The sequence below is a fragment of the Phallusia mammillata genome, chromosome 3, assembly GCF_965637545.1.
Source record: "Phallusia mammillata chromosome 3, kaPhaMamm4.hap1.1, whole genome shotgun sequence".
In the NCBI taxonomy this organism is placed as follows: Eukaryota; Metazoa; Chordata; class Ascidiacea; order Phlebobranchia; family Ascidiidae; genus Phallusia; species Phallusia mammillata.
In genome coordinates this window covers 26,226,395-26,253,052 of record NC_137254.1, presented here as the reverse complement: position 1 = coordinate 26,253,052, position 26,658 = coordinate 26,226,395, and the positions used below count along the sequence as shown (strand labels likewise).

Genomic DNA, 26,658 nt, shown 5'->3' with positions numbered 1-26,658 from the left:
TGCATTCGTCATTCATTGCTCTGAAGAAGTCCTACCGTTCTGGTGGACGAAACGTCAGCGAAAATACAAGTTATGGATAGAAACAACTAGTATTTTTGTTTAACATTAACACCAGTTGAACGACATTTTTGTTAAATATGCAACCTGGTGGACGAAAACGCCTGTACAGCATTTTCTAAAGCTTTTGTGCCGTTTATGATTGTTTTCTTATAACTTGCGTTTAGCATTCAACGTTTTTTTTTTGTAAATCAAAGTTATTCTTCACTTTTAAGATTGAGGTTCATACTGACAGCTAAACAACAGCAAACATCCCACTAATATTGATTTTGTATGTAAATAGATTGGCGTTTTGTTGTTTAAGTTGATTGCCGTTTGGTTGCAATTTTTCGTCCTAAATACATCGGCTATGACTAAACCTTGCATTGCGTTGCGCAACGACAACTTTGGTGAACAAAAAGCATACAAATATCTGTTGCATTTACTACGATCTTTTGTTGCCGGTCCGGTGGCGTAGAAAGGTTGGGAACCACTGATTTATCTGACCAGTCTCACAAAGTTGTTTAAAACAATTTTCATATATTTTAGTTGGTCAACCTGAACATACAATGATGTGCGTTTCCTACATTGGACATTGGTTTGTTGGCAATGTACCTGGAAATTAAAACAGCAGCACAATGGAAGCTAAAGAGAAACTGGCAGGTTTGTTTCCCAATTTACATGTAGTTTACATATTACGTGTACAATGTTGCATGGGCTTAATGTATTTTTGAAGGGGGGTTTTGAATTGAGTATCCGTTGTTAGTCTTTCAAATCACTTATGTTGATGATGGCATAAGGCCATAAGCGATCACCATAACGTCTGAGAAAAAATTATGTGGACTTTTTTCGTCCCGTATTACCAGTATATTTTCCATTAGGATTTTTTCGGTTGTTGGCATGGCAAACAGTCCAAAAGAAATTTTGCGTTTTGTAATAATAGCGATCGTCATTTTGTTGCCTAAACTTGAATTATGATTGAAGAAAAGTTGCCCATCACGATTAATATCCTTAAATTAATGTTTATTTAATGTCAAAGCGCCGATAGATAGACGAAATTTAATTTACTATTCGTAACTAGCGTGTAAAATCTATAGGCGTTGTATCCCTAAACAGGTATAAGATAATTAGTGTTCTTTCAAAATAATAATGAGTTGCTTTCTATTTGTGCTCCTACTCTGCTTACCAAATTTATTTTTCAAATACCCGATAAACCTGATGTCTGTTTTACGAAATTAGTGTGGAGTTTCTCACAACTGTATAGATTTTTTAAACACCAAAAGTCTCTTACAAGACGTATTCTTTTCAATATACGTTTGTATTCATACTGCGACAGTCATAACAAAAGTATGATTATTTGGATGAGATGCGCTAATACACACGGGTACAGACGTGTACAACTGATTAATTGCGACAAAACACGTGACAATTTGTACAGTGTACATTTACTGAGTTATAAGATCAGGTATCTTTACCAACATGTTACGAAACGGTTTTGGTAATAAAATTTTAGCAACTTTGAGATGCTTTGTACAGACAGTATATACCAAAATTATGGGGTAACATGTTTGTAATATATATGCTTGCTTATGTTGTGGTTCAAAGCGTTGGGTGTATATTCAAAAATAGGTTGAATTTAAAGTCTGTGTGTTTCAAACCACAAGGTTGTAGTGACAAACTCGTAAAAACGATTTTGCTTGGACAAATGATTTGATTTTTTATTCCTATCCACCGTGCCTATGTAGGTACAATCAATGTTTTTTAAACTAATGATGTATATGCACCATTTTTTTAAACTAATACGGAAAACGTACAGACCCTTTCCTCGTAAAATATTAACAAACTTTGTTAGGTTTTCTTTATTCACTATATTTGCAATCCATTTGGGAACATGGAACACAACGGCGAATTATAACAAATACAATTCTACTTGCGTTTGTTTACAGACGTTTACAAACAACCGAATAATTTGCGACAGAGGACGATAATTCCAATACATATGTTTCCAGAAAATGATTTGGTAACATACTTATATTTCAATGGTTATATTGTGGCCGTGTTGCGACTATGTTTAAACGACATTTACAACATCGGCTGTTTCAACGAATAAATTACAGCAGATTATCTAAAAAAGCAAGAAGACATTTTAACATTGAGCAATAGGCGATGCCACTAACTTCAATTTATATATACAGCATCATTTAAAATAATGTCTTATATTGTGAACACACTTAAAATTCAACCTTTTGGCATGATTAAAGTCCAAACCCGATTCAGGCAAGTGAATTGGTTGGTGATGGACACGCTTGCGATTGTAATGGGATGGTTAACATAACATATTATAAATGGTTAGACAACATGGGTAGTATTTTGATGGCGAACCAATGCAATAATCGCTCACTAAGGCAATTATTGCTCACAGATTGCAAAAATGTTATGACTACATAGGTAATCATCCATTGCAAAATTTCGCAGGTACCGAGTTTATTACACACACAAAACATTGTGTAACATCAACGAACGATGAAGAAAGAATTAAACGCTTTTTAAATGGAATTCCCTAGCGGCCCTTTGCAGGTCCAAGAATTCCACTTTTTGTGCAATAAAACAACCCGTTACATTTACTGTACTTCACTTTGTTTGCTTTTAAATCTAAAGCTGGATTACCGAAAATTTGCTCCAAACGCGCCCATTAGCGGATTACTGGGTTGGATTAGATGACCTTGAAGAAGAAGGAGTTTGGAAATACATTGATGGTGTTCCAATGACAAGAGCCAATACCGATTTTATTCCTGGTGAACCAAACAACGTGGCTGGTTCTGACTGCGGTTACTTGTATGGTACCGGATTCAAAATGGATGACCACCCGTGTGGACGGCGCAAGTTGGCCATCTACTTAGGCTCACACGAAAATAACATAAGGTTTCAAATGTGATCGATTAATGTGTAAAACCCATACACTTTTTATGAAACCAGTTGCGTTGTAACTAAGTAAAGTCCTTGCTATAGTGTTTGTTTTTGCATGTGCTGTACTGCAGTCACGAAAGCGTCTTTTATATGTCATAATTCTGATAGAATGCATGCACATTTAGCCTTAGTTCAGGCGTGCAGAAACCAATGAGTGATTAAGTTTGATTTTGTATATTATTAAAGATTAATTATTATCATTTTTCTGTAAAGTAGGGACATTTTGGTAAGATTGTGTTTATATGCGGCTATTCTTTTGTTTATTGGCCAATGTACTTTTACAGTTTTCACAAAATTCTTATTTCTTAAGTACAGTAGGATTTTTCTAATGCAATCATTATGTAACAGAGTATCTAACATAAAATTTGTGTCGCTATAAAAGGGACAATATTGGATTTCATTTGCTACTGCACGTATTGGAGTGTGTTTTATCGCAAGTTATCCATTTATTTGCAAGAGAAATAAACGACTGTATGCGTTTTGGCCAATATGTTGGTTCCGATATGACACAACCACTACAGCGAAAAATTGTCATAATACTTAATTTTTTTCATTTTTTGTATTATTCTTACAGAATTTTTTGATCAATTAGGCAAAGAAAGCCTTTATGTTAGTTTTACAACAAACGATTGAGATACAACGCCTACAGTTGGTACGGTAGAAAAGCAACTTTTGCTTTTTTGTCCACGCAACAGCGCTGCAGTTACACAAACATTTGTTCAAAGAAAAACGGTAACGGCAATTTAAACTTTGTAACCACAACCATAATTTATAAATTTACAGCAGTTGTAATCCTTAAATTTATGAAAAAAAATCTGTCCACCCCAGACACACGACAAAATGTGTAAAAACCTGTCTTAGTTATTGTCTCAATTTCTAGTTTTTGTCATTACAGAAATCATAGGTTTACATTTCCATGTCGAATAGGGAACGACACTTGTAGGCCCAGCTAAGATACTTGAGTCAAAATACTGTTTAAACAACCAAAAAGAAATACTAGATTGAACCAAATGTTTTGTACGACATTAAAATGAAAGACATCTGCCATTTAGTGCATGCTCTTATTTTAATAACTGCACAAAACGACTGCTGGTGGTTTCCAATGTTCCTGCAACCCAAACTACACAGATGGAAATTAGTGCGGTAAGTGTAAAACAACAAATGTACACTGCGTCATGGCTACCTCCTTCTTTGTTCTGTGTTCCTGGACACAACTGCACAATATAAAAAAATTCCAGAGGCCAACTTTTGCGAGAATAACGGGACTTGCTTAGACACACTTATTGGATCGAATGGCTCTTGCAATATTTTTTACTCAGGAGAACATTACTCAAAATGGGATTTTTGGGGGTTCGGGCTTAGGTTTCTCAAAAAATGGGCTTGATTCGGGCCTGACTTCTAACGGTGTGTCAGTAATTTAAAAAATAAAACTAACTAACTCAGTAGCTATTTGCTGGACTTAACCTAATGCCGAACAGCTCAAAAACGCCACAGTTAAGACCATTGTCTATTATAGTCTTTTATGATTGTTGTCTTTGTCTTTCTGAAAACATCTTTGTAAAGGCATGTCAATCTAAGTTTCGGGCCTGGACTGGTTTCTCAAAAACGATTCAGGTTCGGGTCGGGATTCGCGCTTGTATTCTCGGGTACGGGCTGGGGTCGGGCTCAATTTCAGGCCCGTTTACAACTCTTGTAAACACACATAGTTTATAAGGTTGAAGGTGATTTATTTGGTAGGAGCAAAAATGTGCTTGTTTTTTTGGTTTCGTTTTGCAAACAACTTATCAGAAAGACTGCATAAAGGTGTTTAAAATTAATTAAATAAATTTAGTTTGCTTATGTGACCAATTTATGGTGAAACTTTTATGGTTTTCAGGTAAAAGTTTAAAATGTTTGTACTAAAAACCAAATGTTAGAAAGTTCTTTTAATAAAATATCATTGTAAATTTTGTAGCACAAATTTGAGTGAGTCGATCTTTCTTTGAAAAAAACAACAACCTATTTTGCAAAGGCGATCTTAGGTTCAACGCCTACAGATCATACAGCAAAACAAATTGAATTTTTTCCCCACGGAACGGTGGTGTGACGTTAAACAAACATTCAAGAATAACAGTTGTTCATCACAGTCCAATGTCAGTTTTGGCAGCACAATGGAAATTTGATGACGATCATTACGATTGCAAACACCAAAATCGCTTTTGGCACCAAAATATCCTAAAAATATCGGCCGAAAAAATCCACATGATTTATTACCAGACGTTTTGGCAATCGCTTATGCCATCAGCATCATTTGCGACATGAAAGACTACTTACTGTAGTTTTACCCATTTTATACTCGATTCAAAGGACTATTCAAAGATAAATTATACATGTAACCCCACACACAACATGTCAATTAAGTAGTTTAAAAAACAAACCTGTGAGTCTTGAACTCTGGTTAGTTTCCATTTTGCTGCTGTTTTAATTTCCAGTGACGTTGCCAACTCATAAATGAAACTAATGTCCGATGAAAGAACAGTACGTCATTGAAAGTTAAGTTGACCAACTAAAATACACAAAAAAAAATTGTGTGCAGCAGTTCAGATAATTGATTTTAAAGCTACAGTACCTAACGAAAAAAACTAAACAGCCGACGTAACGTGAATATTTTAACCAACATCAGCTTTTAGCAAGAACAGGGTAATAGCTGTCAATAAACACATGCAATCTGTTCATCATTACTAGGCTCTTCAAAGTCCTACAAAGCACTTTGTAAAAAATAACTTCACAATTCTAAAACGACAATATTGGTGAATACGACTTGTGAAATCCCTAAATATACTGACACAAACGTGGTTAATTTGGAAAAATGATTCCAAACAGCAGATAAAGGTTTTTTTCACTTTCCAGTCTAACAAAGGTAGCTTTGAATTTAACGGTCAGGATAAATTGGTCAAGGCATATCGAAACTGTTTAAATGCGTGCCAAAAAATGCAACAACACCCCACATAAGTTCAATAATTAGGAATTCAAAGAAACCAGTCACTTTGTGCGATTGATTATGGCAATTTTAACGACATTCTCTTCCTTTGACGTAACGTGTGGCAAACTGCGATCATTAGTGCAAAACGAGCCATTTCGGTGCATTTGTATAACGGACCACATCTACCTTGCCTTTGTTTTGGTGGCATTTGTAGCGAAAGGTGTCTACAGTCACGTTGTTTTTTAAACGTCGTTTGGTTTTCAAATTTAGTTTTGTCAACGTTATTTTACAACTATACATAGTGGGCAATAGGGTTTTCAGCCATTATTGCAATACTCTGAAAAAAGGTAGATTCTGCAACGCAAATTGTGGGCCTTAGCAAAATCACCAGAAAGTGTAAAGTAAAATCTAAAAGCGAAAAAAGATCACTTTAGGAAACTACGTTCTAACGAAAAAATGTCTTCAAATAAATACATAACCATGGACGTTCAAGAAGAAAACTGCAAAATTGGTGAGATGACAACTCCAGATCAACGTAAGTATTTTGCATAAATTGGGATAATTGGATAAATCATGAGATAACGTAGAGTTTTTTAGATTGCAAAACAATGCAAGACCAGCCAGGAAAGTCAAAATTGTCCGAAATCTTGACCGGAAACGTTACGACTTCTAAAAGACTGTTTTTGGGAATTGCTTTTGCTCTTTTTTTGACGATCGTTTTTGGATTTGTAGGAGTTCATTTCATGGTAAGTATTTTTTTCTCAAAAGCGAGTTTCAACAGAACCTTTAAAGACTTGATTTTTAGGCTTTAAACCTTCAAAACGAATTGGGAGAGGTGGGACAATTCACTAAGCTTGAAAGACACAAAGGTAACCGTTGACTATATAAAAAGTTCTTAACGGTGCCAATATAAGTGGTTTAATAATATTAAAAAAAAATTCGAACATAATGTTTGACGTTAGCTTGAACTATCAAGGCATAAAAAATAGACAAAGCAGTAGGCTACATGTTCGCATGGTTCTGCTTATAAAGGCAATGCTTGATGCAACTTAACAACACAAAACGAAGTGTTTAAAAAGGCAAAGACCAGTTTCATTTCTACCATTACAACGTACAGAGACCAGTGGTTCTAAACATTTTTTAATGGACACATTTATCCCACATTTATTGCCAAATTTTCCACATCACAATATTGCATCTCTAATTAGTTTTTGTATTACTACCACAAGAAAAAAACACTGTAACAAGTAAAACCTGGGAAGTTATTACTATTGGAATGACAATAAAAATATGTACAGTAGTATCATTTCAACTATTTCTCTAGCAGGATTTGAATAGGAACCCCTGCCTCAGAGAAGAGATTTAATGCTGAGACGATTTAGCAACCATATGCGAACCGTTGACATTGGCAAATACTAATAGTCTTTTATTCAGGCACCTGTCTTAATGGTGGATTTTTCGTCATTCAATCCCGACATTACAAGTGTTTGTGTGATTCAGGGTTCAGTGGAATTCGGTGCGAAAAAGGTAAGTTGCAAAAACCTCAGTTGTAATCGTTCACGTGTTATAGCCTGTCAATCTTACTGACGAGTTAATGTGTTTAGATATTGATGAGTGCTCAACCCAAACCCATGACTGCAATCAACATGCAACTTGCACCAACACCGTGGGTAGCTACCAGTGTTCATGCAACGCAAACTATACAGGAGATGGCAAGCGGTGTCGTAAGCTTGATTAGAAAACAGAATATCACAAATGTCTGGATGTCTCTAAAATTTATTCTTTAAGGACCCAACTTTTGCTCGACTAATGTCGGCCTTTGCCAGCATAACGGAACCTGCTTGGACACCAGTACTGCCTACAATTGCTCTTGCAAAGTATGGTACTCAGGAGGCCATTGTGAGAAAGGTATTATTGAAGGCTTATGTAACTGTACAAAATATGATTTGGTTTTACCAACACCTCTGCATTAGCGCTTGAACACGTGATCATGACCACTGAAAGAAATTGGGCAAACGCAAGGAAATATTGCAAGTCAATTGGTGGAGATTTGGCGACCTGGGGAATGAGAAACGCAACTATTCGCACGTATGTAACATAGGTTTAACTTAATCACGGAAATAAAATATTAAGCTAGCGTAAGGCAGTTTTCACCAGTTTTGTTTATGCATTGCAGTAACATATTGACGCAAATAAAAATCATTTTGGTCTAAAATTTAATTAATAGACGTTTTTTTAGATACTCGCATCCTTGAATTTGTGCGTAATTGTGAGTAAATATTTACTATTCATTACTGTTGTTGTTTACATCTAAGTTGGATTGTGGACAATATGATTCGAACGCGACCCCCCGCCTATTACTGGATTGGTTTGGATGACCTTGATCAAGAAGGAGTTTGGAAATACATTGATGGTGTTCCGGTGACTAAGGACAATACCGATTTCTATCCTGGTGAACCAAACGATGTTGGATATGCCGACTGCGGGCATTTGAATCATGTTCAAGACTATGCAATGGATGATCACCGGTGTAGCTATCTCCAATTGGCAATATGCGAGCGGCGGTTGAATCAGTCTCGCTAACAAAATCACACCACGACGATAATATAACCATTCAAATATACTAGCATGTTCTCATACGAGTTTCGTATTTTAATAATCCATTGTAAAAGTCATGTTGGTTTGTCGTAAAGATTGGTTGAAGTGTACTACATCTAGAGCAAATTTGGATTCACATATTGTTAATGACGATAAATTCATAAACCTTGTCCTTTACTTGTAATTTCGGAAATTTTATGTAATATTTTCGTTGCAAACATGTGTTCAAATTAAGATGTGTATTTATACAGCCAAGAAAATGTCCCAAACCATACAGAGTGCAAATTAAACACACTGGTTAGAATTGAGTACAATAAGCTATTGTTGAAATATTGTTGAAAAAGAAAGTGATGTTGAACGAAAGCGAATGGCAAAAAAATGAATCAAGTACAGCAAGTAATTGGAAAGACGCGAGGAATTATTGCATGTCAATTGACGGAGATTTGTTGACATGATGAATAAGCGACAAAGTTGTTCGCAAGCAATCGGTTTTCAAGGAATTCGAATTTTTAGAAAAGATCACAAACAATTCGGGTTCCCGCACGTGACGTTGAAACCCCGAAACAACAGTGGCCAATTTCATTTACATATCGCGTTCCTGGCTCAAATGTACATATGGAGCTAGATTGCCATCAATTAGTTCCAAACTAGCCCTCCGGCTTAAATAGCGTAAACAGGAAATATAGTGTTTCTATGACAATACTAATACTCATATTGATCTTTATCTTGGTGACCAAGTAAGCCATCAGCGGACATACATTGGCAATGGAATATTGCAACCGTAAAGTGGATATTTGCAACCTGTGAGCGGTGGATTTGCAACACTTTGTATAGCTAGACCACATAATTACGATTGCAAGCCAAGCTTGGACAAATGCCTAAAAATATTGTCACTTAAATCGAGATATGACCACCTGGGGAATGAGAAATGCAACTGTTCGCAAGTATAATACTGTTTTATAACGATAAACCTCGTTTGATGCTTCGAGCTAACATTATCGTTGGACTGGGCCCACTCGAGTACAAACATATGAACCAGCTTGAAACACAATTCAAACTAACAGAAAATAATAAAAAACATTTAGGCTTCCTCATAAGCATCGTGGATTTCAAATACGTTTCGTATTTTTGATTCCTTTTTTAGAAATTTTACGTTGACTACTGCGAATCCGGTCTGACGATCAACAGCGACAAGACTAAGTTACTTCGAGTTGGAGGGGAAACTCAGTCCAACGTAAATTTAACCATCAATGGAATTGAGCCTATTAACAACACCACAAGCTTTACCTATCTTGGCATTGTGTTCACAACAGATGTTGATGTGGAGGCCGACATAAATGCCCGCATCGGAAAAGCTACTTCGGCCTTCAGAAGGCTCAAACGGTTTGGTCAAGCTCGAAAGTTTCGAAATTGGTAAAGATCAAACTGTACCAGTCAATTGTAATGCCCACCGTTCTATATGCCAGTGAAACCTGGAAAATGACAGTCAAGCTGAAAAAGCACATAAACGCTTTCCATCAGCGTTGTCTTCGAAGGATCCTAAATAGCACATACAAGGACCACATTACAAATGATGAGGTGTACCGAATTAGTGGTACCAAGTCTTTATGTACCATCATGTCGGCGCGGAGATTTAGACTTGCGGGGCATGTGTTACGCATGTCAGACGAACGGGCTCCAACAATTGCTATGAGCTGGAGACCGCAAGGGAAAAGAAAAAGAGGTAGGCCAAAGCTTACCTGGGGAAGACTTTCCGCAAAGACCTGGAAATGAGAGGGTTAAACATGAAGGAGATGGAGGAAATTGCAAAAGACAATCTTGCTGCCCAATGCGCCCAAGAGCGCGGGAAACTATAATAATAATAAACTGCGAATCTGTTACAAGCACGACCCACGAAATTTTACTGGATTGATTTGGATGCCCTTGATCAGAAAGGAAATCAGAAAAACAATTGTTGTGTTCCAGTGACCATGTTAATGTTAGTGAACCAAACGGGAATGTCGACTGCCATGCACCTAGGTATGGATTGCAATGGATGACCATCCCATGTAAAATGAACAGTTTTGCAATTTGCATGCGATTGTTTCCCTGTAAACAATTTAAAGAAACTTTTTGGCCTGAAATTACCTGGATGGGGCCTAATATACATTGGCATTCATCTGCTAGACCTTATTTAGACTTACTGGACACACTGACGGTCGGTGGTGAAAAGTTATAATTCAACAGACGATAGCAAACAGGTCGTGTGCCAGTACAGCAAACAACAACCTCATTACTGCATTCAAACATCACTGACAGTGATTCACTGTAGACCAGGTGTCGGCAACCCATGGCACGCGTGCCATTTCATTTTTCCGATTTGCGTTTTTATATTGAAGTAACAATTTAACCAGTTACACAGCTTGTTTTCAGTTTTTATCATGTCATTGTCTTAAAATTCAGCCCTACCTGCACAAAACAGGTTTCTCTTTATTATTGATATCTGCTGGCACGTACCACTATTATTTAGAAAAACGTTGGCACGCGAGGTCAATAACACATGGAAATAACAAGTAAATTGGCACGCCTCGCCTAAAAGGTTGCCGACCCCTGCTGTAGACATATTCACAGTAAACAATGTTGTTTGTAGAGCAATAATGGCGCTCAATTTATCTTAATTTCAACAAAAAACAATAATATTTTGAGTTGATTGAATTACTGCAATTTGTTAGGCATTACCCTTCCGTGCCAAATAAGCAAAGATCGCAAATAGCTCTAAAAAGCTTTGGTTTTTGACAATCGTGCCAGTTTTATCATGCTTTCTCGTTGTGGCTTGTGTCACAGATAGTGTTTGCACTTGATCGAAGAGATTTTAATACGCACTTCAGAAGTTACGAAAGTTTCAACAAAGTTAAGCGCAAAGTTGAACATAAAACATAAAAAGGCAGTTTTCGAAAGATCAAGTTAGCTAATTTCGAGTACTCAAGTGGCCAATTTCTGTTAAAAGTGTTCGACCCAATTCGTGGACTGTAAGATAAAATTCCGCTATTTTAGAAAAAATAATGGAAACAAAAATTGCTCTCAGTAAGTTGGTACAAATGGAAGACGAGGACGAGAGTTGCAACCTTGTTCAACCTTTACCGTGGGATCAACGTATAAGTATTTTAATGAGTTTGGTCTTCACAGGTAATGCAATTCAATTTTTTTAGAATGCGAAACAATGCATAGCAACCCCATACAACAAGCGAAATTGGTGGGCAACTTTGACAAAAATATAAATGGTTTAAAACGGTTGTTTCTTGGAATTATTTCTGCTCTATTTTTGACAACGATTATAGGATTTATAGGTGTTTTTGGCATGGTAAGTCAACCATTTGTAAAAAAACGAAAACAACTTAACAACCCAGATCTACAGGTTTCGAAACACCAAAGCCAGTCAGGGAATGTCGGAACGTTTACTAAACTGGAAATACCCAATGGTGTTGTATTGTCTGCGGGGGATTCCCTACATAACGAAACTTTTTCAGCTGGTGAGTTGGTTAATTATTAAAACGGTCGAAAGTGGGTCACGAAAAAACGTAGGGGTGCTACTCAAGCTTACAATAGTGTAGGCAAAAGGTACTAAAACTGAAATAAGTACATGTAAGCTTACCTACCACTCAACAAGGTATTTGCCACACTGTTTAATTATTGATTATATGCATAACAGTAGCTCATTTTGCAGTGACCTTTTTTAATGTTTACACTTGTCAATAAGAATTTTTTGGTTAATAATTATTGAAAAAAAATTTAGATATAAGTCGTAGAGGTATATATTTACTTAATTGTGTGAGTCTTGGCTTTCTATAATGAATTCATCAAGCAACATACTTATTTACTTTAGCTACCTGTCTTAATGGTGGAATATTCATCATCGAATCACGTCATTACAAGTGTCTGTGTGCTTCAGGGTTCAGTGGAATTCGCTGCGAAAAAGGTAGGCTTAAGAACGAATGTTGTATCGGTTGGCACATTATTTACTGACTTTTCCAACAACAGAGGCAATACTGTTATAAAACCGCGTACGTTGTTTTATTGGGCCTAACAAAATCGCGAAAAATTATTCTTAGACATTATTGAATGCTCAACTGGAACACACAACTGCCATCAACACGCAACTTGTATCAACACAGTGGGTAGTTTTCAGTGTTCATGTAACGTAAATTACACCGGAGATGGAACCCGTTGTGGTAACTTGCATTTTTAGTAAATATTGACAAGACACTATTGCTTCATTGTGTTGTTTTTCATGTACACCAGTTGCTGACTTCTGTGCGCAAAATGTCGGATTATGTCAAAACAACGGAACGTGTTTAAACACGGATCTTAGTTTCAACTGTTCTTGCCTTGATGGCTACACTGGCCGGTATTGCGAAACAGGTATATATTTATTGTGTCAAAAGCATTTGTTGTTACTAATGCAACACATTTTTGCCGTTTTATGTGCAGACATCGACGAATGTACGAGTGGAACACACAACTGCCATCAACACGCAACTTGTATCAACATAGTGGCTAGTTTTCAGTGTTCATGCAACGTAAATTACACCGGAGAAGGAACGCGTTGTGGTAACTTGCATTTTTAGCAAATATCGATAAAACACCACTGTTTTATTGTGTTGTTGTTTTTTATGTACACCAGTTGCTGACTTCTGTGCGCAAAATGTCGGAATATGCCAAAATAACGGAACATGCATAGATACAGATATCAGTTATAACTGTTCTTGTCGCGAAGGCTACATTGACCAGCATTGTGAAACAGGTACATTTATTGTGTGAAAAGTATTTACTGTTAGTAATGCAACGCATTTTTGCTATTTGATGTGAAGACGACCACTGTGTACGTGGAAGACATAACTGTCATGAACACGCAACTTGTATCAACACAGTGGATAGTTTCCAATGTTCATGCAACGTAAACTACACAGGAGATGGAAGACAATGCCGTAAGCTTACTTAGGAAGCAAAATACCATAACTTCTTGGCCATTCCTTAACACCATATCTTTAGGGCCCAACTTTTGCTCGGCTAACGTCGGTCTTTGCAAGAATAACGGAACTTGCTTGGACACCAATATTGCCTACAATTGCTCTTGCAAAAGTTTGTTTTCAGGAAACCATTGTGAGCAAGGTATAGTTTAAAATGTTATGTATTTGCACAAAAATAGGATTGAGCATTAAGTATAATGACTTTAGTCTTTTCGAGAATTTAAACAATCCAGATAATTTTGGGGTGATTATGTAATCTATTTGTTTTAGCGCTCGATTACGTGATTATGACACAAAAGAGAACGTGGAAAAACGCAAGAAAATATTGCCAGTCAATTGGCGGAGATTTGGCGACCTGGGGAATGAGAAACGCAACTGTTCGCAAGTACGTAACGCAAGCTTGTTGCAAGCACATAAAAAAGGAACGTTGACTGTTGTATGTTTTACCCCAACTAGAATAGTTCTGAGTAATAATATCCTGACAAAAATTGATTATTTCGATGCAATAGTAAAAAATAAAACGTAAATAGCAGGTAAAATTCACCTAAAGTTTGCACCTTTAGGCGGATTGTAGCATATTTGCGTCAAACGCGTCCCCGGCAACACTATTGGATCGGTATGAACGACATTGAAACGGAAGGAGTTTGGAAATACATTGATGGTGTTCCAGCGACAGATGCCAACACCGATTTCTATCCTGGTGAACCAAACAACAACGACAATGATGGCGACTGTGGCCACTTGCAACACTTCTTCAGATTCCGGATGGATGATACAAACTGTAATGCGCGCGAGTTGGCAATATGTCAGAGGCTCTTTTAAACCGCTTTGAACCACAACATAAGCAAGCATATATATCACAAACAAGTTACCCCATAATTTTGGTATCTATACTGTCTGTACAATGCATCTCAAAGTTGCTGAGATTTCATTACCAAAACCGTTTCGTAACATGTTGGTAAAGATACCTGATCTTATAACTCAGTAAATGTACACTGTACAAATTGTCACGTGTTTTGTCGCAATTAATCAGTTGTACACGTCTGAACGCGTGTGTATTAGCGCATCTCATCCAAATAATCATACTTTTGTTATGACTGTCGCAGTATGAATACAAAAGCCCACATGATTTTTTCTCAGACGTTATGGCGATCGCTTATGCCCTTATGCCATCATCAACATAAGTGATATGAAAGACTAACAACGGATACTCAATTCAAAAACCCCCTTCAAAAAAACATTAGGCCCATGCAACATTGTACACGTAATATGTAAACTACATGTAAATTGGGAAACAAACCTGCCAGTTTCTCTTTAGCTTCCATTGTGCTGCTGTTTTAATTTCCAGGTACATTGCCAACAAACCAACGTCCGATATGGGAAACGCACATCATTGTATGTTCAGGTTGACCAACTAAAATATACGAAAATTGTTTTAAACAACTTTGTGAGACTGGTCAGATAAATCAGTGGTTCCCAACCTTTCTACGCCACCGGACCGGCAACAAAAGATCGTAGTAAATGCAACAGATATTTGTATGCTATTTGTTCACCAAAGTTGTCGTTGCGCAACGTAATGCAAGGTTTAGTCATAGCCGATGTATTTAGGACGAAAAATTGCAACCAAACGGCAATCAACTTTAACAACAAAACGCCAATCTATTTACATACAAAATCAATATTAGTGGGATGTTTGCTGTTGTTTAGCTTTCAGTATGAATCTCAATCTTAAAAGTGAAGAATAACTTTGCTTTACAAAAAAAAACGTTGAATGCTAAACGCAGTTTATAAAAAAAACAATCATAAACGGCACAAAAGCTTTATTAAATAATTTTGCGGATATCAACGATGGAGAGCTACCCCAGTTTTACAGTCAACAACTTTTCAATAAGTACCAACAACTTTGCAATAGGCCTACTTTAAAAAGTATAAATAAAGTAAAATAATTTGGGGACCGGCAAAATATTTACGCGGACCGGCGGTTGGGAACCACTGAGATAAATAAATAAGCGAAGATCGAAAATTGCTCCTTTATATTGCGTTTCTCGTTGAGGTTTGTGCAATAATAAAATTTTGCACTAAATTGTGGTGATTCCAACATGCACTTTCGCTTTTTTTGAGTTTCAACCAAGTTAAATGCAAAGTTTAACCCGTCGTTGGCAGTTTAGCGTTATTGTACCTGTTTTTGCAGAAATGAAAAGACAGAATTGAAATATTCAGTGAAGTAACCAGCAATTTCGTTTAGAAGTGCATGACTTTATTCTGGGACCGACGGATATAAGTTCGTAGTTTTACAACAATGTCAACTGTACGTTTCAGATTTTTATGAATGTAACATGGGAAATGCATTGTTAATAAATATGATTGTTATCCCGTTTGAAGCATCCAAAACATGGAAGGCACTGCGGTAATGGCATGGATCCTAGTGCACATAGAACACGGACATAGATAACCAGCGTACACAAACGCACACCCACACCCGATAATACTGTTTTGTCCATGTAATTATAGTTACTGTGCGGGTGTTCGACTCCCTAAAATCGTTAATATAGGTTGTTTTGCTAGCGTCATTTCCTATTCATCACAAAATCATGTTTTGCAACGCAGTAAGCAAACTGCAACCCGCATTACACCTGTACAAAAGTACAATCGATTGTCCAATTAGGATGAAGGATGGCGTCCGATGAAGATGTACAGCCAAGATATCAGACATGTATGTTTGAAGGTAATCGAAGTCATGTCCAGGTCATTGAGGTTGACAGTTTATTTCTCTGTGCTTTATTTAATATGCTTTTTTTGTAGATTGCAAAACTACTCCAATTCCCACAAAACAAGAAACACAATTGGCAAACAATTTTGTAAAAAACGTTTCAGTTTCTAAACGTCTCTTTCTGGGAATTACTTTTGGCCTTTTTACAGCAACGACTTGTGGATTCATTGGAGTTTTTGTGATAGTGAGTAAAACATTTCATACGGTGCGTGTTCATCAAATAACCGAAATATGTATTTTCAGGTTTCAAAGCCTTCAAAACAACTTAAAGGTAAAAAAGACGATTTTAGATCTACTATCTACAGAATAATAATATAATAGTTCGAATAATACGCCATTTGACAACATTCACGCCAAAGCAGTAAGTACAGTATAAATAATGTATTTGTTGTTTTGCATTCAGGTACCTGCCTTAATAACGGAAGTTTTGTTGTTGAGTTAAACCATTACAAGTGTGTATGTGCTTCGGGATTTGGTGGGCAACATTGCGAAAACGGTAAAACGTTTCTTTATTGACATTATTTGCATGAATATTGATATTTCCACATTTGTGCTTATCCAAAGCAAAAATATGCAAAAACTTAATGAGTTAATTGCAAAACTATTTTCAGATATCGATGAATGCCTGAGTAAAACACACAACTGCTATAGACATGCAACTTGTATCAACACAGTGGGCGGATTTCAATGTTTCTGCAACGCAAACTACACAGGAAATGGAACACAGTGTGGTAAGCGAGTTAACAATGAGACATAGCACCAGATAAAGTCAGTTGTTGCATTTTGTGAACGAATGGAAGACAATGTGGTAAGTTACGACCAACGGCCAACTTCCTGAGGATCGGGGAGACCACGTGAGATCCTTTGTAATTTACACTGTCTTTGATACGTTTTGCGTGCATAAAAACAGCCATATACTGTAAAAGATGATTTTTGCCAGCTATTAAGTGAAACATAGCAGCTGGGAAATGCCACACATTATTAGCTAGGGCGATGAGCAGCGCGTTTATCGCGTTTCTTCCCAATAATTTCAAAGTTTTATGTTGCACTGGAACCGACACACATGAAGTAAATCGATCATCTCATAGCAACGTTAAAGTCACGAATCGTTTACAAAAGGCCTTAAATATGCCAACATATTTACAACATTATGCGATTTCTGTCTTGCAATGTTATTTGTTAGTTTGAAATTGGGTAAAATATCATTTGAAAATTTTAAATAATGAAATCATTATTTTGTTTCATGTCAACCCTATAGCCCATGCATTTTAGGTCATAACTCAAAACTACACCGTGTGAAACTAAACGTGCCTTATTTAACTCTGAATATACCTTTTAGATTTTGATGAATGTACGAGTGGAACACACAACTGTCACCAACACGCAACACAAACTACACAGGAGATGGAAGACAATGCCGTAAGCTTTATTAGGAAGCAAAGTATCATAATTTCTTGCACGTTTCTTCAAAATCATACTTTTAGGGCCCAACTTTTGCTCGGCTAATGTCGGCCTTTGCAAGAATAACGGAACTTGCTTGGACACCAGTACTGCCTACAATTGCTCTTGTAACATTTGGTATTCAGGAAACCATTGTGAGCAAGGTATCTATCAAAGTGTTATGTATTTGCACAAAATATGAATTAGTGTTAATAAAATAACTTTGTGCTAGAGCATGACCATGTGATTATGACCACGAAAAGAAATTGGGCAAACGCGAGGAGATACTGTAAGTCAATTGGTGGAGATTTGGCGACCTGGGGAATAAGAAATGTGACTGTTCGCAAGTATGTAACATTTGTCTCAAAAAGTGCTTTTTCGTAAAATTACTTTGCGATAAACCACGTAAGTAACAGTGGGGTTACATAGCTGGATTATTTTAGGTTAGGGCATAAATACGTGAAAATTGCTGTCAAACGTGCAAATGCTTTATAGGTCAGTGGTCGGCAACCACCGGGTGACCGGATGCAGGTCTGTGAGGAGTTCGTTAACGGGCCTTCTACTTTTTTACGTTAAATGCTTCGCAACATTTTTGTAGCAGTCGGTCCATTCCAGGCATGATAAAATGATTTATATAATGCAATCCTTACATACGGTTGCTTTGTCAACCGCATAGAAGCTCATATGACCAGTAACATATCTTTATTGCTGAACATTTGTTTTCTTTTCATGTCGGCCCGCGATAAAATTTCTGTTTAATAACACAGTGCAAAAACGGTTGACGACCTCTGTAGTGGGTGGTCTTATTAATAATATTCTTTACATGCTTAGCTGGATTGTTACCTGTTTGATCCAAACGCGACTCCCCGGGGACTACTGGATTGGTTTGAATGACCTTATTGAACGGGAAGGAGATTGGATATACATATATGTATAGATGGAGTTCCCAGGACCAACATCAACACCGATTTTTATCCTGGTGAGCCAAACAACAGTGGGGACTGTGGCCATCTTTGCTATGTTCAAGAATTTGCAATGGATGATCACCCATGTAGTAGTAACAAATTGGCAATCTGTGAGCAATGATTGCCTTAGTGAGCGATTTTTGCCTTGGTAACGCGTTTAAAATCTCATGGCAGTCACATTTATACTTTCCATGTTAGTTAACATGTTTCTTAATTATTTTTTTATATGTTAACCATTTCAAGTGCAAACGGACCAATCACCCAAAATCACCTTTTCAATTTGTTTGTGGACTTTGAACATAAAATTACTTCAGTTTCAAGTGTGTTCATCCCTGGTCACAATATTATGAGGCAATATTTTGTAAATGAAACTGTAAACATTTAAGTTACTGGCGTCGCCTTTAGCGCAATGTTAAAATTTCTTGATTCTTTTAAACAATCTGCTATAACTTTGTTTTGAAAGATTGTTGCGTAAAGTTGGATTAAATATAGTCGCAGCACGACCAATATGCAAACATTGAAATATAATGTATGTTACCAAATCGTTTTCTGCAAACATAATAATTGGAGTTTTCGTGCTCTGTCGCAAATTATTCGGTTGGTTGTAAACGTCTGTAAACAAACGCATATGGAATTGTATTTGTCATTCGCCGCTTTTGTTCGAGCAGTTTCCCAAATACATTGCAAATATATAGTGAATAAAAAAAACTTAATAAAGTTTGTTAACATTTAAAAAGGAAAGGGTCAGCACAGTTTTCAAGAAACCCCAGTCTAATTTTGAAAAAGAAATATCATAAGTTTTTCGTATTAGTTGAAAAAAAAACATTAATTGTACCTAAAATTCGCACGGTTGATAAGAACAAAAAATCAAATTATTCGTCCACGCAAAATGGTTTTTACCAGTTTGTCAAAACAACTGCGTGGTTAAAAATAAACAAAATTTACATTCAATATATTTTTAGAATATACACTCAATGTCCCAATTACGCAACTTAAGCTGCATTGGATTGTCGCGAATTGGCTCGGCTCGCGTCCTTGACGCAGAACATTGTTAACAACCAGTACTGATTTTATCGTGACGCGCCAAACGATATAGGAAGCGGCTATTTGGGCCAACTGAGCCAATACAGAGAACCAAGTAATTGGACAGGCGCGAGAAATTATGTCATTTAATAGAGATTTCGCGACATAATGAACGAGATACCTAGCTGTTCGCAATTATATAATCGATTCTCAGAACACGCCAATTTTTCAGGAAAAAAACAAAAACATGTTGGGCTTCTAGCACATAACGTTGAATACCCAAAACAGCAGCGGCCAAATTTATTCACGTATCAAAATGGCGTAAACGGATATATCATGATAGTGTTTTCTTGACAACAACCAATATTGATCTTCATCCTAGTGAGCCAACTATGACCAATTGAGCAACTACAAGACAGATTTGCAGTTTGTAATTACCATCGCAAACCATTGTTCATGCATATAGGCATCCTATAAGTGAATGTTAATATAAATGCTTTTCACAGGACCTGTCCGGCTAAAAGGTTGGCATGGTAATGTCGTCCACAATTACTGAGAACTTGTTAAGAGTGTCAGTTGCTTTTAGAGCAGTGGTTTCCCAATTAAATTTTACGTAAGCTAAAGCTGGTCACTAAAGTCTTTAAAAAGGGTATTGCTGATATGTTTAGAGATGGTAAAACATTATTGTGAGCAACGTTGGAACAGGGCCAATAGTAATAGTATGGATATTGCGGTCCGCACAACCTCAACACTTTAAACGTTAGGCTCTATGGCGTTTTAAGGGTTAGCCTACAAGTCGGTGTACGAAGTAAAATATTTTAAGTCTCTCTCAGCATGTTTTTCGATGTAATTTATTACACACCGGTGTACAATATAAATTTTACCTGCAACTTTAGGATTCAATCAAATGCTATTTCAACTTCACGTTAAATATCCACCGTTGGTGTGTTAGTAATCCGTTGTCCAGTGAGAGAGAGAAAGTTCGCTGCAAAAGTGTAATAATTTTCCTAAAAAAAAGTCTAACATCTTGACCGGAAGGGTAAGCCTTCCATTGTGAATTTAGTTGCAAACGTGTTACAATCTAAAGCAAATTTAGATTCACTTATTTAGTGTAAATAACAATAAAATGCATATCTTGTCATTTGTTTTCAAAACGATGAAATTTCATGTTTTCTAAACTTTTTCGTTACAAACATATGTTTGAATTAAACACAGTCGTTGGGGATTTCAAAAGTTTGTACAGTCATAAAATGTTTCAAACCGTTAATAACACGGCTTCGTCAGAATTGTGTTAAAAAGGCAATTGCTAAAGCTTGAAAACACGATCTTGACCCAGAACGCATGGGAAAACATATTCAGAGGAGAAAATATGGCGTTTGAACTTAAATTTCAAAAACAAATACCAATCATTTGAATTGATTGAATTGCTGCATTTTGTTGGGCATTTCCCTTCTCTGCCAATAAATAGGCGAAGATTGAAGATTGGTGTTTTATATTGCGTTTCTCGTTGAGGCTTGTATAATAAAAATTGCTTGCACTAAATCGTGGTGATTCCGCCCCTTCACCTTTTTTCGAAGTTTTAACAAATTAAGCGCAAGGTTAACCTGTCGTTTGCATTTAGCGTCATTGCATACCGCTTATGACAGAGATATAAAGTCAGTTTTTTAAAAGATTAAGTTGGCAGAAGTGAAATATTCAGTAGAGTAACCAATTTCGTTTAATAGTGCAGGACTTTATTTTGGGACCGTTTGAGATAACTCCGTAGTTCTACAACAATGTCAAGTGATATGGCTTACACTAAATACACAACAATTACCACCGAAAACGAGAGCTGCAACCTTGGTCAACCTTCACTTCCGGATCAACGTATAAGTATTATAATGAAGTTGGTTTTCAAGAAATAATGTAAAATAATTTTCTAGAACAACAAGCGAAATTGGTGGGCAACTTTGAGAAAAAGGAAAAAGGTTTAAAACGGTGTTTTTTTGGAATTATTTGTGCTCTATTTTTGACAACGATTGTAGGATATATAGGTGTTTATGCTATGGTAAGTCAACCACTTGTAACAAAGATAAACAACTAAACAACCTTTGTGTACAGGTTTCTAGATCTACAGCAAGTCTTCAAAGCCAGTTAGGGGCTGTAGGAACGTTTACTAAACTGGAAAGACACAATAGTAAGTACACATTTTTGAAGCACTTGGTTCCCTATGTAAGATAGACTTAGTAATAACAACGGGAAACAACTAAGCGTATGGGTGCTGTATAACCTTAAAGAGCAACGTAGTGGTTCTCAACCAGGGGGGAATTTTGTAATTTGTAGGGGGAAATTTGTGTCCCAATATTAATCTCTTAGTGGTTTTCTGTGCTATGTGTTATTGCTGCAATTGCCATATATGAGCTGAGAAAAAGAAAGTTCTCATATCATTGATTTAAGGCAGGAATGCAGCTATTTGTAGAGGGGAATTAAATTTGAATATCGACTAAAAGAGTGAACAGGACAAAACAGGTTGGAAACCACTGACGTAGGCCAATAGTTTTCACTTGAAGACATCCACATAACTTCCACGCAACACACAAGGGATTTACAAAATTATTTACATATTGAATTCCTGCATTACATTAGCTTATTTGAAAGTGACCTTGCACGACAAAACGTGACTAAATGTATTCGTTTATATAGCGAGAACTTGGATAAAAGTAGTACATATTATTTGTGTGACGCCCTGACCTCCCATAACGAACTTGTCAAACAATATCACGTTCTTTTACTTTAGCTACCTGTCTTAATGGTGGATTATTCATCATCGAGTCCCGCCATTACAAGTGTTTGTGTGCATCAGGGTACAGTGGAATTCGTTGTGGAAAAGGTAGGCATCAGAATATAATGTATGTTGTATTGGTTGAAGCTTTTTTCAGCCACTTTTCGAAAACACAGTCTATCATGTTATCGTATCGGTTACGTTATTTTATTTGGCCTAAAGACAATGGTAAAAAACTATTTTCAGACATTGATGAATGTTCAACTGGAACACACAACTGTCATGAACACGCAACTTGTATCAACACAGTGGGTAGTTTCCAATGTTCATGCAACGCAAACTACACAGGAGATGGAAGACAATGCCGTAAGCTTAACGAGAAAACAAAAAAGCGTATTTCCTAAACATTCCTAAAAATAATACTTTTAGGGCCCAATTTTTGCTCGACTAATGTCGGCCTTTGTCAGCATAACGGAACTTGCTCGGACACCAGTACTGGCTACAACTGCTCTTGCAACATTTGGCATTCAGGAAACCATTGTGAGCAAGGTATCTATCAAAGTGTTATGTATTTGCATAAAATATGTATTAGTGTTAAGTAATAACTTTGTGCTAGAGCATGACCATGTGATTATGACCACTAAAAGAAATTGGGCAAACGCGAGGAGATACTGTCAGTCAATTGGTGGAGATTTGGCGACCTGGGGAATGAGAAATGCGACTGTTCGCAAGTACGTAACATTTGTCTCAAAAAGTGCTTTTTCGTAAAATTACTTTGCGATGAACCACGTAAGTAACAGTGGGGTTACATAGCTGGATTATTTTAGGTTAGGGCATAAATACGTGAAAATTGCTGTCAAACGTGCAAATGCTTTATAGGTCAGTGGTCGGCAACCACCGGGTGACCGGATGCAGGTCTGTGAGGAGTTCGTTAACGGGCCTTCTACTTTTTTACGTTAAATGCTTCGCAACATTTTTGTAGCAGTCGGTCCATCCCAGGGATGATAAAATGATTTATATAATGCAATCCTTACATACGGTTGCTTTGTCAACCGCATAGAAGCTCATATGACCAGTAACATAACTTTATTGCTGAACATTTGTTTTCTTTTCATGTCGGCCCGCGATAAAATTTCTGTTTAATAACACAGTGCAAAAACGGTTGACGACCTCTGTAGTGGGTGGCTTTATTAATAATATTCTTTACATACTAAGCTGGATTGTTACCTATTTGATCAAAACGCGACTCCCCGGGGACTACTGGATTGGTTTGAATGACCTTGAACGGGAAGGAGTCTGGAAATATATAGATGGAGTTCCCAGGACCAACACCAACACCGATTTTTATCCTGGTGAGCCAAACAACAGTGGGGACTGTGGCCATCTTTACTATGTTCAAGATTTTGCAATGGATGATCACCCATGTAGTAGTAACAAATTGGCAATCTGTGAACAATGATTGCCTTAGTGAGCGATTTTTGCCTTGGTAACGCGTTTAAAATCTCATGGCAGTCACATTTATACTTTCAATGTTAGTTAACATGTTTCTTAATTATTTTTTTATATGTTAACCATTTCAAGTGCAAACGGACCAATCACCCAAAATCACCTTTTCAATTTGTTTGTGGACTTTGAACATAAAATTACTTCAGTTTCAAGTGTGTTCATCCCTGGTCACAATATTATGAGGCAATATTTTGTAAATGAAACTGTAAACATTTAAGTCACTGGTGTCGCCTTTAGCGCAATGTTAAAATTTCTTGATTCTTTTAAACAATCTGCTATAACTTTGTTTTGAAAGATTGTTGCGTAAAGTTGGATTAAATATAGTCGCAGCACGACCAATATGCAAACATTGAAATATAATGTATGTTACTAAATCGTTTTCTGCAAACATAATAATTGGAGTTTTCGTTCACTGTCGCAAATTATTCGGTTGGTTGTAAACGTCTGTAAACAAACGCATATGGAATTGTATTTGTCATTCGGCGCTTTTGTTCGAACAGTTTCCCAAATACATTGCAAATATATAGTGAATAAAGAAAACTTAATAAAGTTTGTTAACATTTAAAAAGGAAAGGGTCTGCACAGTTTTCAAGAAACCCCAGTCTAATTTTGAAAAAGAAATATCATAAGTTTTTCGTATTAGTTGAAAAAAAAAACATTAATTGTACCCAAAATTCGCACGGTTGATAAGAACAAAAAATCAAATTATTCGTCCACGCAAAATGGTTTTTACCAGTTTGTCAAAACAACTGCGTGGTTAAAAATAAACAAAATTTACATTCAATATATTTTTAGAATATACACTCAATGTCCCAATTACGCAACTTAAGCTGCATTGGATTGTCGCGAATTGGCTCGGCTCGCGTCCTTGACGCAGAACATTGTTAACAACCAGTACTGATTTTATCGTGACGCGCCAAACGATATAGGAAGCGGCTATTTGGGCCAACTGAGCCGGTACAGAGAACCAAGTAATTGGACAGGCGCGAGAAATTATGTCATTTAATAGAGATTTCGCGACATAATGAACGAGATACCTAGCTGTTCGCAATTATATAATCGATTCTCAGAACACGCCAATTTTTCAGGAAAATAACAAAAACATGTTGGGCTTCTAGCACATAACGTTGAATACCCAAAACAGCAGCGGCCAAATTTATTCACGTATCAAAATGGCGTAAACGGATATATCATGATAGTGTTTTCTTGACAACAACCAATATTGATCTTCATCCTAGTGAGCCAACTATGACCAATTGAGCAACTACAAGACAGATTTGCAGTTTGTAATTACCATCGCAAACCATTGTTCATGCATATAGGCATCCTATAAGTGAATGTTAATATAAATGCTTTTCACAGGACCTGTCCGGCTAAAAGGTTGGCATGGTAATGTCGTCCACAATTACTGAGAACTTGTTAAGAGTGTCAGTTGCTTTTAGAGCAGTGGTTTCCCAATTAAATTTTACGTAAGCTAAAGCTGGTCACTAAAGTCTTTAAAAAGGGTATTGCTGATATGTTTAAAACATTATTGTGAGCAACGTTGGAACAGGGCCAATAGTAATAGTATGGATATTGCGGTCCGCACAACCCCTACATTTTAAACGTTAGGCTCTATGGGGTTTTAAGGGTTAGCCTACAAGTCGGTGTACGAAGTAAAATATTTTTTAAGTCTCTCTCAGCATGTTTTTCGATGTAATTTATTACACACCGGTGTACACTATAAATTTTACCTGCAACTTTAGGATTCAATCAAATGCTATTTCAACTTCACGTTAAATATCCACCGTTGGTGTGTTAGTAATCCGTTGTCCAGTGAGAGAGAGAAAGTTCGCTGCAAAAGTGTAATAATTTTCCTAAAAAAAAGTCTAACATCTTGACCGGAAGGGTAAGCCTTCCATTGTGAATTTAGTTGCAAACGTGTTACAATCTAAAGCAAATTTAGATTCACTTATTTAGTGTAAATAACAATAAAATGCATATCTTGTCATTTGTTTTCAAAACGATGAAATTTCATGTTTTCTAAACTTTTTCGTTACAAACATATGTTTGAATTAAACACAGTCGTTGGGGATTTCAAAAGTTTGTACAGTCACAAAATGTTTCAAACTGTTAATAACACGGCTTCGTCAGAATTGTGTTAAAAAGGCAATTGCTAAAGCTTGAAAACACGATCTTGACCCCGAACGCATGGGAAAACATATTCAAAGGAGAAAATATGGCGTTTGAACTTAAATTTCAAAAACAAATACCAATCATTTGAATTGATTGAATTGCTGCATTTTGTTGGGCATTTCCCTTCTCTGCCAATAAATAGGCGAAGATTGAAGATTGGTGTTTTATATTGCGTTTCTCGTTGAGGCTTGTATAATTAAAATTGCTTGCACTAAATCGTGGTGATTCCGCCCCTTCACCTTTTTTCGAAGTTTTAACAAATTAAGCGCAATGTTAACCTGTCGTTTGTATTTATCGTCATTGCATACCGCTTATGACAGAGATATAAAGTCAGTTTTTTAAAAGATTAAGTTGGCAGAAGTGAAATATTCAGTAGAGTAACCAATTTCGTTTAATAGTGCAGGACTTTATTTTGGGACCGTTTGAGATAACTCCGTAGTTCTACAACA

The 26,658-nt window shown here is 36.6% G+C and overlaps 3 protein-coding genes across 3 annotated transcripts in view; all 3 read left to right on the top strand.

Annotated features, from left to right (window-relative positions):
* LOC145219894 (uncharacterized) overlaps positions 1–8,548 on the top strand; it is a 21,224-nt gene extending 12,676 nt beyond the window's left edge. Inside the window, exons 9-12 of the mRNA XM_080087197.1 lie at positions 7,570–7,689; positions 7,754–7,873; positions 7,939–8,053; positions 8,281–8,548. Coding sequence (XP_079943323.1) covers positions 7,570–7,689; positions 7,754–7,873; positions 7,939–8,053; positions 8,281–8,548 — 623 coding nt within the window. The remainder of the gene's footprint in view (positions 1–7,569; positions 7,690–7,753; positions 7,874–7,938; positions 8,054–8,280) is intronic.
* Positions 8,549–11,604: 3,056 nt separating this feature from the next.
* LOC145219893 (uncharacterized) lies at positions 11,605–14,668 on the top strand. The gene is made up of 11 exons (XM_080087196.1): positions 11,605–11,695; positions 11,950–12,072; positions 12,426–12,518; positions 12,652–12,771; positions 12,842–12,961; positions 13,031–13,150; positions 13,224–13,343; positions 13,411–13,527; positions 13,592–13,711; positions 13,840–13,954; positions 14,133–14,668. Exons 1-11 carry the CDS (start codon positions 11,605–11,607, stop codon positions 14,389–14,391), a joined length of 1,398 nt encoding a protein of 465 aa, XP_079943322.1. The 3' UTR covers positions 14,392–14,668.
* A 3,020-nt stretch (positions 14,669–17,688) lies between these two features.
* LOC145219892 (uncharacterized) lies at positions 17,689–23,994 on the top strand. The gene is made up of 6 exons (XM_080087195.1): positions 17,689–17,758; positions 17,824–17,943; positions 22,775–22,894; positions 22,958–23,077; positions 23,145–23,259; positions 23,744–23,994. Exons 1-6 carry the CDS (start codon positions 17,689–17,691, stop codon positions 23,985–23,987), a joined length of 789 nt encoding a protein of 262 aa, XP_079943321.1. The 3' UTR covers positions 23,988–23,994.
* The last annotated feature ends 2,664 nt before the right edge of the window (positions 23,995–26,658 follow it).